The sequence below is a fragment of the Dendrobates tinctorius genome, unplaced genomic scaffold (assembly GCF_039654945.1).
Source record: "Dendrobates tinctorius isolate UK_male_01 unplaced genomic scaffold, ASM3965494v1 ptg000250l, whole genome shotgun sequence".
Classification (NCBI taxonomy): Eukaryota; Metazoa; Chordata; class Amphibia; order Anura; family Dendrobatidae; genus Dendrobates; species Dendrobates tinctorius.
The window spans coordinates 27206230-27221292 of NW_027361917.1; the positions used below are offsets into that span (position 1 = coordinate 27206230).

At 45.5% G+C, this 15063-nt stretch overlaps 1 protein-coding gene across 4 annotated transcripts in view; it reads left to right on the top strand.

Moving 5' to 3' along the window:
* Positions 1-2011: 2011 nt before the first annotated feature.
* Positions 2012-15063, top strand: part of GPATCH11 (G-patch domain containing 11) — a 100394-nt gene continuing 87342 nt past the window's right edge. For 2 of the 4 annotated variants that reach the window (XM_073557596.1, XM_073557598.1), the window contains exons 1-2: positions 2335-2472; positions 9735-9961. In XM_073557596.1, the coding sequence (XP_073413697.1) occupies positions 2411-2472; positions 9735-9961 (289 nt within the window). In that variant the 5' untranslated portion in view covers positions 2335-2410. Of the gene's footprint in view, positions 2152-2258; positions 2473-9734; positions 9962-15063 lie in introns of those variants that run through there. The other 2 variants (XM_073557597.1, XM_073557599.1) reach the window with 2 other exon arrangements.

Sequence of the window (15063 nt, forward strand, 5' to 3'; positions counted from 1 at the left end):
TCAAGCAACAAAATGCAAATAAAACAAGCATGATCCAGGCACCCGGTGTTCACTGTGTACGTCTGTAGTGTGGGATGTTGTCATTTCTGTGCAGTCGTGATCAGATGGGTCCACACCTCATTGGATGACACGTGGCTATCACTTTATACAGGCAGCAGTAATCGCTTGATTCCACAGTAAGATTATTAATACACACAACTGCTCCATGCATACTATAACCCACCCCCCTAATAAAAGAAGAGAAGAAAAAATAGAATGAAGGTTTGCACCTGCCTGGCATAGCTTCTGTCTGCCCAGTATTTTGTGAGTGTTTTACATCAGTATCTGTAAGCCAAAACCAGGCGTGGGTAAAAAATCCTGAAGTGGTGACGGATTTCTATTATATTTTTCCTCTGACTGTTCCTCTCCTGTCCGACTGATGACCACAATGGAAGACATCTGTCCTAGGTTCCGCTAAGGCCTGTTTCACACTTTCGTATTTGACCATCAGTCAAAATCCGCCGTTTTTTAAAAAAAACGGATCCGCCATTTTTTTTGGCGGATCCGTTTTTTTTCCCCATTGAGTTGCATTACCGGCGGATCTTGACGGATGGCCAACCGTTCAATCCGTTTTTTTTGCGGATCCGCCAAATTTTTTGCGTCCGTCAACATGCCTGGACGGACCATGCAACTTTTTTTTTGCTGCAGGATCTGCATTTTTACATTGCGCATGCCCGGAGGAAGTCAGCCGGAAATTTAATCTCTCTCCTCCATCTCTCTCTCTCTCCTCCCCGGCCTGCGATTCCTTTAAAATTCTTCATTCATCGGATCCGTCAAAATAACGGTCCGGTGGCATCGGTTCACATCAGTTAGCAACGGATCCGCTTTCTGCCGTTTTGGCGGATTTTAACTGACACAAAAAAACTGAAGTGTGAAACAGGCCTAAGCCACAAGTCTGCGACTGAGAGTTGCATGGAGCAGCTGATTGCACACGTGCCTGCCAGTCTGTTGTAGGTCTACAGCTGAGCACTGCATTTAGCTATCTCCAGTACCATATGAAGTGGATATGTGATAGTTTATGTAGTTTAATGGCGCTCCCCCGGTCCAAAACCAGTGTGTTTTTTTAGGGCTCATACTCACATGCTAGAAACTCGGACGAGTCTCGCACGTCTATTCCCGGCACTCGGGAGTGGAGTGTTCAGCTGCATAGAAAGAAATACATGCAGCCAAACGCTCCGATCCGAGTGCCAGCGGCAGTGCCGGGTATTGACGTGCGAGACTCGTCCGAGTTTCTCACTTGTGAGTATAAGCCCTTAAACAAACTGCCGCCGGGACCCCTTTAAGAGCAATCTAACAATGTACAATTTAGTGGCCAGTACATGGATCTTTCTAATGGTCTTTTTACATCTAGACCCCCAACAATGACAACGGGCATCATTAGAATAGGTGGAGACTCTTTACTGTAAGAGCGGCGAGGTTATGCTGCCACACCATGTTGTACTTTGCAGTGAATAAACCATTACAAGGAGGCCCAGCCGCCATTCTTGATAAATATATTACGGACACTTGATTCTGTGATGAGGCGCGATCCAGAGAACTTGTCTGATGGCTGTATGGTGTCGGGGAGGAGGTTCCCCCTAATATGGAGACATAGTCTCTGCCCCAGGTGGGTTTTGCCTTCCTCTGGATCAACACGTTGGGTTATGTTGTATTTTAGTGATGAGCGAGTATACTCGTTGCTCGGGTTTTCCCGATCATGCTCTGCTGTCCTCCGAGTATTTTGGGAGATTTAGTTTTCGTCGTCTCAGCTGCATGATTTGCGGCTACTGGCCAGCCTGAATACATGTGGGAATTCCCTAACAAAAAGGCATTCCTCACATGTATTCAGCCTGAGTCGCAAATCATGCAGCTGAGACGACGAAAACTAAATCTCCCAAAATACTCGGAGGACAGCAGAGCATGATCGGGAAAACCCGAGCAACGAGTATGCTCGCTCATCACTATTGTATTTACGTTTCTCTCAGCCTAAAGGAGCCTGCAGTCCCATTCAAGTGCCTGGTGCGGAGCTGCGATGCCAGACGGCTCATGCCTCTGCTGCTGAGGCCCCACAACTCCTTACAGTGCCCATGGGTGAAGAGGGCACGAGAACGGGGCCATGCTGAGTCACCACAGGTACCAGCCCGGCGCGCAGTCCTGTCAACTGAGCACAGGGTTACTCGGTGCAACGAGACAGGAGCCGTTACAAATTGCTTTACGTGCAAGATAACGGCACACCAACATGTCATCGCGTATCACAGCGCCAGTAGTAAACATGGCGGAAATGAGAGCTGCTTCCGGTGGGAAGGAAATCCAAAGAGAACACCTTGTGCAGCCTTAGTAAGTTCCCGGGTCACTTCCGGTATACGATCTAGACAGTTTCTGCGTATTAACTATGAGTAATATCGTGGAAGAAGAAGAGGAGGATTATATGTCCGATGCCTTCCTCAGCTCCATGTACGTAGTGTGATGTGTCCGCTACTGTGTGCAGGCTGTGTCCCGTGTAGGGATCATTGTGGGCAATACTAATGTTAGGATTCATGGAGTGGCGGGGTACTAGTGTTTTTAAGCATTGTAAGGGAATATTTGTGTTGGGCATCACCGGGGGATGATACTGGTGAGGGGGAGATACTGGTGTTGGGGACCATTGCGAGGGTGGGGTTACTTCAGTGGGGGACCACTGCGGGGGTGGTGATACTTGTATTGGGGACCACTGTGGGAGCGGGGATACTGGTGTTTGTGACCACTGCTGGGGTGGGGATACTTGTGGGGGGGGGGGCCACTGCTGGGGTGGGGATACTTGTGTGGGGGACCACTGCTGGGGTGGGGATACTTGTATGGGGGACCACTGCTGGGGTGGCGATACTTGTGCGGGGGGGACCACTGCTGGGGTGGCGATATTTGTGCGGAGGACCACTGCTGCGGTGGCGATACTTGTGCGGGGGGGGACCACTGCTGGGGTGGCGATACTTGTATTGGGGACCACTGTGGGAGCGGGGACACTGGTGTTTGTGACCACTGCTGGGGTGGGGATACTTGTGGGGGGGGGGCCACTGCTGGGGTGGCGATACTTGTGCGGGGGGGGACCACTGCTGCGGTGGCGATACTTGTGCGGGGGGGGACCACTGCTGGGGTGGCGATACTTGTGCGGGGGGGGACCACTGCTGGGGTGGCGATACTTGTGCGGGGGGGGACCACTGCTGGGGTGGCGATACTTGTGCGGGGGGGGACCACTGCTGGGGTGGCGATACTTGTGCGGGGGGGGACCACTGCTGGGGTGGCGATACTTGTGCGGGGGGGGACCACTGCTGGGGTGGCGATACTTGTGCGGGGGGGGACCACTGCTGGGGTGGCGATACTTGTGCGGGGGGGGACCACTGCTGGGGTGGCGATACTTGTGCGGGGGGGGACCACTGCTGGGGTGGCGATACTTGTGCGGGGGGGACCACTGCTGGGGTGGCGATACTTGTGCGGGGGGGGGACCACTGCTGGGGTGGCGATACTTGTGCGGGGGGGGACCACTGCTGGGGTGGCGATACTTGTGCGGGGGGGGGGACCACTGCTTGGGTGGCGATACTTGTGCGGGGGGGGACCACTGCTGGGGTGGCGATACTTGTGCGGGGGGGGGGACCACTGCTTGGGTGGCGATACTTGTGCGGGGGGGGACCACTGCTGGGGTGGCGATACTTGTGCGTGGGGGGACCACTGCTGGGGTGGCGATACTTGTGCGTGGGGGGACCACTGCTGGGGTGGCGATACTTGTGCGGGGGGGGACCACTGCTGGGGTGGCGATACTTGTGCGGGGGGGGACCACTGCTGGGGTGGCGATACTTGTGCAGGGGGGGGGACCACTGCTGGGGTGGCGATACTTGTGCAGGGGGGGGGACCACTGCTGGGGTGGCGATACTTGTGCGGGGGGGGGACCACTGCTGGGGTGGGGATACTTGTGCGGGGGACCACTGCCGGGGTGGCGATACTTGTGTGGGGGGGGACCACTGCCGGGGTGGCGATACTTGTGTGGGGGGGGACCACTGCTGGGGTGGCGATACTTGTGTGGGGGGGTACCACTGCTGGGGTGGCGATACTTGTGTGGGGGGGTACCACTGCTGGGGTGGCGATACTTGTGTGGGGGGGACCACTGCTGGGGTGGCGATACTTGTGCGGGGGGGGGAACCACTGCTGGGGTGGGGATACTTGTGCGGGGGACCACTGCTGGGGTGGGGATACTTGTGTGGGGGGGGGAACACTGCTGGGGTGGGGATACTTGTATGGGGACCACTGCAGGGAGATCCTGCAACTATGGTCTGGTCTAAGCTGCAGTTGCAGATATACCCATTGACTGTTGCTGTTGGTTGTGGGAAAAAAGTGGCTATTACTGTACATAACAATGATGTCACACCAGGGGCTAATCAACGAGGAGCCCAGGATACCAGGAGGTGGAGGAGGGTCTCAGGACTCCTGTCCAGTGGCTACAGTTTGCTGACTTGGCCGATGGACCAGGTCCTACAAAGCGATTTGATAGGTTGCAGCTTCCTGTTCATAGCAGCTCTGTAGCACAAATTTCTGCAGTTCTAAGGCTGCACGCACATGACAATTTTTTTATAAATCGTGTTACAGCCGTGATGCTCACCGTGCCTGATCTAACCGACTTATATTTGCCTACAAAGAAGTCAAACCATGGAATATAAAATCCTACAATCTGAATGTACTCAAAGGGCTTGATCAGACAAGTGTGTTATCGGACGTGCTGTCCGTGATCAAATCTGACAGCACTCGGACCAGTGTTATTCAGTGAAGCTGTTCAGTTGAGTTCCATCAAAAGGACCAAATCTCTGTGTGGAAAAAGATCACAGCATGCTCTAATCTCTTCTCTTTTTTTGGAGATACTCACCCATTTAAGTGTATGAGTGCACAAAAACCTTAGATCTCATACGAATCATCCTTACTGCATTTATTTTTTTAAGGCTAGTGTGCAGTTAACTTATGGAACTATTTGGTATTGTATTTTTTTTTTTGTCTGTTCATGTAAATGACACATGATGGCATACTCATGACAAGGAATGAAAATCGTCCAATCATTTTCTGGATGAAATAACTGATAATTTTTCATTCCCTTGTCTGATCTCGGGTTAAGGTTTAAATCCACACTGTTTTGTAGCACCGTATGTTTCATGGGGATTTTGCTGTGGATTTCACCCCTGCTAAGCTACGGTCAGTATTTGGTCAGTATTTTACATCAGTATTTGAAAGCCAAAATCATGATTGGAGCAATCGTAGGAAAAGTATAATAGAAACATGTCACCACTCCTCTATTATCACCCACTCCTGGTTTCAGCTTACAAATACTGATGTAAAATAATGACCAAATACTGATCGTGTAAATATGACCTTTTGTTGAAATCTGCAATGAAAATCCATTAAAAAACTGAAGTCTGAACTGAGAAAATAAATTAATGTGTATGCACAATAAGTGCATATTAACACATGACCATTAACCAGAGAAAACAAAAAGCAAAAAACACAAATAAAAAGTAAAAAATAAACTTCAAATAATGCATAAAGGTAATAATAAGGGTATTTAGTAAACATAATTTTGATTAAAATAATGTACAAGCCATCCCGCCACGTCACGGCAACCCTTGTGGGACAGTCCTACTCTAGTAGAGTAGGACTGTCCCACAAGGGTTGCCGTGACGTGGCGGGATGGCTTGTACATTATTTTGATCAAAATTCTGTTTACTAAATACCCTTATTATTATTATTACCTTTATCCATTATTTGCAGTTTTTTTTACTTTTTATTTGTGTTTTTTGCTTTTTGTTTTCAATGAAAATCCATTGCATAGTTATGTTATTACAATGTAATTGTGCGTCCAATTGTAAGTGTGCGTGTGTAGCCCATTCACTATCTCCATCCATCCCTCAGTTCCTCAAGATGGCTGGACCATCATTGTAAATACACCATTGTAAATACACACCTGTACTTTGTATCTCCCTCATCTCATTGTAGATTGTAAGCTCTCACGAGCAGGGTCGTCTTAATTTGCTTTAATTATTGTATTGTTAACGTTGTTACTTATGACTTGTGTTTTGAAACTGTTAAACTGTAAAGCGTTGCGGAATATGTTGGCGCTATATAAATAAAGATTATTATTACAGGAAAATGTGTTTAGCAACTATAATGTGAGGATTATCAGCAGATCTTACTTGTGTGGTTCTGTCCATATGAGGAAGAAGTTTTTGGCTGTTTATCTGCATCAGATGTTATATGCAAATTTAGCTGTAGCTTGGTTGTTGTTTGTACACCCTGGTAACTTTGTTTTACAGATCTGCACAGTTATGTACTGTACATGCCAAATTTAGATAGCTTTTATTTTTCTTCTTTTGAAGTTATCCCTTATTCATAGGTTAGTGATAAGTTCCTGATCACTGAGACCCCCAACAATCCTAAGAAGGGGTGTCTGAAGAGCATGCACATCATTGTTCCATTCATTCTCTACGGAACTACCAGAAAAAGCAGAATACAGTACTCTGCGGTCTGTGGCATTCCCATCCTAACTTAAAAGGTTGGCAAAAACCCTTTGACTACTGTAAAAGGGAATCTGTCACAGATTTTTGCTACCTCATCTGAGAGCAACATATTATAGAAAAAGACACCATGATTCCTGCAATGTTTTACTCAGTTTACTGGATGCAGCAGTTGTGATGCAATCAGTGTTTTTTGATGTAGCAGTGCAAATACACTACTCAAAAAAATAAAGGGAACACTAAGATACCACATTGTACGTAGATATTACTGAATGAAATATCACAGCTGCAAATCTTTATTCATTACATAGTGGCATGCGTTGAGAACAAGAAAACATAAAAATGATCAATTAAATCAAAATTTATATCCCATGGAGGTCTGGATTTGGAAGGATACTCACAGTCAAAGTGGAAAATCAAATTACAGGCTGATCTAACTTCAGTGGAAATACCTCAAGACAAGGAAAAGATGCTCAGTAGTGTGTGTGGCTTCCACGTGCCTGTTTGACCTCCCTACAACACCTGGGCATGCTTCTGATGAGTCGGCGGATGTTGTCATGAGGGATCTCCTCCCAGACCTGGACTAAAGCATCTGCCAACTCCTGGAGAGTCTGTGGTGCAACATGACGTTGGTGGATGGAGCGAGACATTATGTCGCAGATGTGTTCAATCGGGTTCAGGTCTGGGGAACGGGTGGGCCAGTCCATAGCTTCAATGCTTTCATCTTGCAGGAACTGCTGACACACTCCAGCCACATGATGTCTGGCATTGTCCTGCATTAGGAGGAACCCAGGGCCAACCGTACCAGGTCTCACAAGAGGTCTGAGGATCTCATCTCGGTACCTAATGGCAGTCAGGCTTCCTCTGGCGAGTGCATGAAGGGCTGTGCAGTTCCCCAAAGAAATGCCATCCCACACCATTACTGACCCACTGCCATAAACGGTCATGCTGTAGGATGTTGCAGGCAGCAGATCGCTCTCCACGGCGTCTCCAGACTCTGTCTCATCTGTCACATGTGCTCAGTGTGAACCTGCTTTCATCTGTGAAGAGCACAGGGCACCAGTGATGAATTTGCCAATCCTGGTGTTCTGTGGCAAATGCCAAGCGTCCTGCACGGTGTTGGGCTGTGATCACAACCCCCATCTGTGGACGTCGGACACTCAGACCATCCTCATGGAGTTTGTTTCTAACCATTTGTGCAGACACCTGCAAATTTGTGGCCTGTTGGAGGTCATTTTGCAGGGCTCTGGCAGTGCTCCTCCTGTTCCTCCTTGCACAAAGGCGGAGGTAGCATTCCTGCTGCTGCGTTGTTGCCCTCCTACGGCCCCCTCCACGTCTCCTGGTGTACTGGCCTGTCTCCTGGTAGCGCCTCCAGCCTCTGGACACTACGCTGACAGACACAGCAGACCTTCTTGCCACAGCTCGCATTGATGTGCCATCCTGGATGAGCTGCACTACCTGGTCCACTTGTGTGGGTTGTAGAGTCCGTCTCATGCTACCACGAGTGTGAAAGCACAACCAACATTCAAAAGTGACCAAAACATCAGCCAGAAAGCATTGGTACTGAGATGTTGTATGTGTTCCCTACTTGCAGAACCACTCCTTTATTGAGTGTGTCTTGATAATTGCCAATAATTTCCATCTGTTGTCTATTCCATTTGCACAACAGCATGTGAAATTGGTTGTCATTCAGTGTTGCTTCCTAAGTGGACAGTTTGATTTCACAGAAGTTTGATTTACTTGGAGTTATACTCTGTTGTTTGTGTTCCCTTTATTTTTTGGAGCAGTGTAGTTGGGTATCAGGTGCACCACAATACAATTAATTATAAAACGACATCAATCAGGGTGCTACAGGATGTATGGAAGGAGAATATGCACAAAATAAGAAAAACCTGTGCACACCCATAATATATCAAAACACAGTCTTTATTATCACAAAAGCATAAATGTGATTAAAAACATAACATGTATGACAATATAAAATAGCGACCCAATAACATGTTATACTATAGTGGGCTCACCCACTATATAAATGTTAATCAATCTTCAACCAGCCAATACCTTATATCAAGGGTCATAGGCAATTAATGGGCGTCTCCATGAATGCCTTCTAAATATGCAAGAATAGAAGAGCCATATAGTGTGATGTGGGGGTTGGGCAAGCTTGACACGTATCCAAATCTCAGCTGTGGGGGAGATATTCAGGATAAGGAAAAAGTGTGGGGCTGCTACAATGGAGTAGAGCATATATAGGAATGTAGATAAAGGAAATGCATAGTAACATGCAGGTAATCCTATATTGGTTCTGAATAATACCAAGTGTGTCCCATAAGGTATAAAAACCAAGCTTGAAAAATGCACATCCATCTTGGAGCTTCCTCTGCGGCCATTTCCATCAAGTCCTTAAGGTTTTGCTTGTTTTGAGCATTTTTCAAGCTTGGATTTCATACCTCACTTTCTGAGATTAGTAACGTATTATTGTTCAGTCAGTAGCATTGCGTAAAGGCTTGATTTCTTGCGGTGTGACCATTACTTTTTATTAGTACTATTTTGGGGTCCATACGACTTTCTGACCTCTTTGTATTCCATCTTTTTGCGGAGGTACAGTGACTAAAAATAGCGATTATTGTACATATTTTAACCATTTGTTAGTTTAGGAAATTGGGTACACAGGATTGTCAAATATATAATTTCTTTTTATACTTTAGGTTTTGCTTTTTACGTTTTGGGGAAAAATAAAGGTGATTTTAACTTTTTAGATATTTAAAATGTTTTATTATTAGTCTGCTTCCAGAACTTGAACCTGTCTCCTAATTGCATATGTAATGGGCTGCAATATTGTAGCAGTGCATTATAAAATTGACGATCCCTTATGAAGTGCAGCACCTGCAGTTGTGCTTTGGGGAAGACCGATCACCGACAGAATGGATGCATGTCCCGAATCTAGCCTTAAAAATGCCACTGTCAGGATTACCAGCAGCATCTAAGAGGTTAAACTGCGCCAGTCACAGCAATTACTCTGTGGTGCCGGCTGTTCCTGCTCCATACAAACTCTGTGCACATCAGCTCTATATGTATGATGGATAATGCCAAGGGGTTAAAAAAATTTCTTCAAAAAAACCCCAAAACTTCTGTTTTGATGATCAGTATGTTATGTTACTTATTAAAATAATTGTGTATTTTATTTTCCAGGCAGGATGTTAGACCAGGAATCTCCGTGCCAAGGAGAGTCAAAGAATCTTACCAGAAGGAAGCGAAGCATAAGGAAAGTAATATTAAGAACAGACAAAAGAGCCTGAAAGAGGTGGAACAGGAGAGAAGAGATACAGTGCTGAATGAGGCTCTGAGCAGAGAAAACAAGGGCTTCGCCTTACTTCAGAAGATGGGGTATATAAAAGGTCAAGCACTTGGCAAGAAAGGTAAAAGTCTAATATTTTATTTCTATTATTATTAGATGATTATTAAAACATGATGTAATATCACACCTGAAAAGAACCACAAAAGAGAACACCTTGATCAAATGATGCATGTGATACTCAGATCTTCAGTCCCTTCTGGGAGGATCGTCTAGCGCGTCTGGCATATGTGCTTGGGTGGATCCGCCTGGCAGGCTTGTTCATTGAGCTGGAAAATGCCAGGTGGGTATGACTGAGGTCCACTACCTGGAACATCGGGTAGGTGGGGTGGGGCACTGAAACCAGAGCCCGGCAAGGTACCATCCTTCACATGTGGTAGCGGTGGGATTCCAAATGATCTTTCTGGTGCCATCCTTCACACAGACCATAAAACATCTTGATCTGTTTCACCTTGTGTTGGATCGGGTAAAAAATGGACTTGAGTCAGTAGTAATAAGAGTCATAACATTAGATGCAGGATTCATATCGCTAGCTGTGGGATACTTCTAACATACCCAACATAGAATATTATGATCTTGTGTAAAACACTACTTTATTTGCCTGTTATTATATGTTACTAATGCATGGAATTTTATTTCCTTAGATGTTGTGTATAGCTTGAATTTACTTTTAGCTCCCCCTACCACAGTCCACATACTGTTTGGCGCTCCTTTTGAAACACTATATATATATATATATATGTTTTTGCACACTAATATTGTTTGTATACCTGTCTTTTTATCTGATGAAGGGGATTCCCTTGTGAAACACATTATTTTTAAGCAATAAATTCAATAGTAACATAGTTAGCAAGGCCATTTGTCCATCAAGTCCAGCCTATATTCCGTCAGAATAAATCCCCAGATCTACGTCTTGCTAATGAACCTAATAGCTGTAAGATACAATATTGTTACGCTGCAGGAAGACATCCAGGCCTCTCTTGAACCCCTCGACTGAGTTCGCCATCACCACCTCCTCAGACAAGGAATTCCAGATTCTCACTGCCCTAACAGTAAAGAATCCTCTTCTATTTATACTAATACAGACCTTAAGTGCAGAAACCTAGGTTGTTTTTTTTATGTAACCACACTTTTCATACCCATTTGATTCTGCATCTGCCAGTTAAATGCATTACATAGCAAGCTGCAGAATTCTGCAGATACCCAGCCCCGCAGTGTGAATACATCATAACACACAGCGGGGCGAGATCTGGGGCCTCGCGGCGAGAGAGCATTACATGAAGGCATGATGTCAGTTTCCAGGCAGCGCGCACGGCGCATGCCCGAGTACTGTTGGCAGAGCTCAGGCGCCGGGCATGTAAGGAGCAGAGGAGGCGGCGCAACAACATAAGAGGGGGATGATGGACGGCTCTAAGACGCTGGACACCGACACCTCCCAGACACACAAGAGGTATGGCGGGGAATTTATAAAAGTCTGTATTTCGGCGTTACTAGGGATCAGAAACATAAGAGCCACCTTCACAGAATGCATCCTTAGTGCTGCTGAAGGTGGCTCTTTTACTTATAAACACCCGGGGGGGGGGGGGGGGTAGGGGGTGACAGGTTCCCTTTAAGAGAGGTTTTGATGTTACAGATATAGGGTTGCATCCAGGTGGAGGTGTCCAGTCTGACCTCTAGTTGGTTGTTAGGATTCCCTTTCCTTCAGTCCGAGTGTTTTCTGAATCTTCTGGAAGTGCTCAGGGGAGCTGCATGGAAATTACCTTTACTACTAAAAGATGCCTGATTACAATCCATATTTACAGACCCCCCACTACTGTGTTTTAGGCAGCCCCCAAATCTAAGAAGCATCATTGTTAGAAGCTCCCTGTCCTCTACCACAGCTGCAGGAACCTTTCCTTGCAACCAGAAAAAATGTTAAACCTGTCCATTTATAATGACCACGGACAAGATAAAGATCCCCAATTCACATCAGGACTACAAGATCCCAGGTACTTTCAGCTGTATCACATCTAATATGGTGTACTTCATTATTTGTACTAAATAGCCCTCACCAATCGTTATACCGATGCCTCTACCTTGTGCCAGTCCTTACACTGGTTACCCATCCACTCCAGAATTCAGTATAAACTTACAGTATTACCCTCACCCATAAAGCACCTATGGCTCAGTAACACCCTACATCTCCTCCCTCGTCTCAGCCTACCACCATACCCGTGCCCTCCATTCTGCTAATGACCTGAGGTTTACATCCTCAATAATCAGAACCTCCCACTCCCATCTCCAAGACTTTTCACGGACTGCGCCAATTCTTTGGAATGCACTAACCAGGTTAATATGATTAATCCCCACAGTTTTAAGCGTGCCCTAAAAACACATTTGTTCAGACTGGCCTATTGCCTCAACGCATTAACCTAAATATCCCTGTATGGCTCACTCAAAATTTTTTACCATAACCAGGATCCTCGCATTATGTTCTCACATGCTTTATGGATTTAATAGCCCTCTGTGTCTGTACTGTTACATATTTAGACTGTTAACTGGTTCATGCAGCAGCAGGAACACCCGATTCTTACACTATGCCTGGTCCGAACAATAAAAGCAGTTGTTACCACCCACCTTTCGTGTCTCCCCCTTTTCCTCATAGATTGTAAGTTTCCGAGCAGGGCCCTCATTCCTCTTGGTATCTGTTTTGATGTATGTGTTTATTGGTATGCTGTAATGTCTATTGTGTGTAGAAGTCCTATAATGTAAAGTGCTGCGGTATATGTTGGCGCTATAGAAATAAAATTATTTATTATTACTATTATTATTAATTGTCCAACTGGGGGTCTATGTGTAGGAGAGGCAGGGCAAAAGCTTAGAACAAGGATGAATTCTTATCACCACACAATAAGAGAAAAAAGAATAGATCTACCTGTGGTCAAACATATTTTTCTCCCTGATCACAGCACCATGGACCTGACATTACTGGTATTAAAAGGTAACTTCAAATCGCAGAGAGACAGAAGAGTCTGGGAGTATAAACTCATGACAACCTTTGAAACACTCAGTGCAGAAGTGAATGTGTTGCATGGATTTATGTTTTTCTACATCAATTAAGGAACTTGCTACTCAGACCTTGTGGGGGCATCACAGAACCAGACCCCAATTAGAGGACAATAAAACTTTCACACTCTATGAACTGTTCCAATATTTATAGCCACCAGTTTTTATCCCTCTCCCATAATTATAGTTCTGCTTCAAGTCACTTGTCTTATCTATTGCATTATTTCTGTGCTGTGTATAAATATGTGATTCTTCAGATTTTGTATTAGTCTATGCCTGATGAAGAGACTTGAGTAGTCTCGAAAGCTTGCAGTTTGTTACCATCTTTTCAGTTAGCCATTAAAAGGTACGAACCACTGAGGACTCTCAATTCTAAATATTTTTATATCTACTGGCTAACACGGTACAAAGACATATATCTTTCCTGTATCCAAGCATATAAATGGAAAGTTGAGTGGAAGGAAAAAGTGTGGTAGAAAAAGGTGCACAAGCAACCGGGATAACCGCAGCATTGAAAGGATTAAGAAAAGGTCATTCAAAAATTTGGGGGCGATTCACAAGGAGTGGACTGCTGCTGGAGTCATTGCTTCATGAGCCACCACACATAGATGTATCCAGGACATGGGCTACAAGTGTCGCATTCCTTGTGTCAAGCCACTCATGACCAATAGACAACGCCAGAAGCATCTTACCTGGGCCAAGGAGAAAAAGAACTGGACTGTTGCTCAGTGGTCCAAGGTGTTTTCCCAGAGTCTGGAGGAAGAGTGGAGAGGCACACAATCCAAGCTGCTTGAGGTCTAGTGTGAAGTTTCCACAATCAGTTATGGTTTGGGGAGCCATGTCATCTGCTGGTATAGGTCCACTGTGTTTTATCAAGACCAAAGTCAGCACAGCCTTCTACCAGGACATTTTGGAGCCCTTCATGCTTCTCTTGCCGACAAGCTTTTTTGGAGATGGAAATTTCATTCTCCAGCAGGACTTGGCATCTGTCCACACTGCCAAAAATACCAATACCTATTTTAAGACAACAGTATTACTGTGCTGGATCGGCCTTAACCCCATAGAGAATCTATGGGGAATTGTCAAGAGGAAGATGAGAGACACCAGACCCAACAATACAGACAAGCTGAAGGCTGCTATCAAAGCAACCTGGGCTTCCATATCTCCTCAGCAGTGCCTTGCTAATCAAGTGTCTCCTTAGAATGTGACCGGAAGTATTCATATTGCATACATGCAGTCACATGACTGCTTAATGTCGATGCCATCACGGTAAATAATCCTAACAGTGAGCAGTTCGCACCCTATGAGGATTTAAAAATTTTCAGTCAGATTGAGTGACTGCAGACTTCCGTTAAAAACCTGGATAACCCCCATAAAGGGAACCTGTTAGCAGGATTGTGCACAGTAACCTACAGACAGTGTCAGATTGGCACCATTATACAGATTAAAATGATACCTTGTTTAATGAAATCCGTCTTGTTGTTGTTCTTTAATCTTTATTTGTAGTTGTCAGTTAATGATATGCTCGTGCTCCGTGGTGGCCTGTGGGGGGGTCTTTATGTGGTGCTCTGCTTACATATTCATCTGTATAGCTTATGGCAGGTTATTGATCCCTCAGTGACCTGCCCCCTATTTTACTTACTGCATATACTATTGTGGGGTTAGAAAAATGTTTTTACATTAATAGTGGCAGTGGCGGCGCCAGCTCAATAGCATGTATCACTTATATGCTTTATGCGCAGTAGAATCTATCGGGAAGCAACAATAGATGCTACTGCGCATACGCCGCTTACAATTTGCTGCACTTAATAAAAAAAAAAAAAGCTGCAGCATAATGATGGCAGCGCTTACGCAGTAGCATCTATCGGGAAGCGATAAATACTACTGCGCATGCGCCGATGCAAATTTTGCTGCACTATAAAAAAGAAAAAAGGCTGCAGCAAAATGACGGCAGTGCTTACACAGTAGCATCTTTCGGAACGCGATAGATGCTATTGCCTATGCGCCACCATTTTGATGAAGCAACATTTTCTATTTTTTTGTTTGTTTTTTTTCCACCCTAGCATATTTTATATGCATACTGCGATACATGCTATTGTGCAGGCCCACCAGCATTATTTT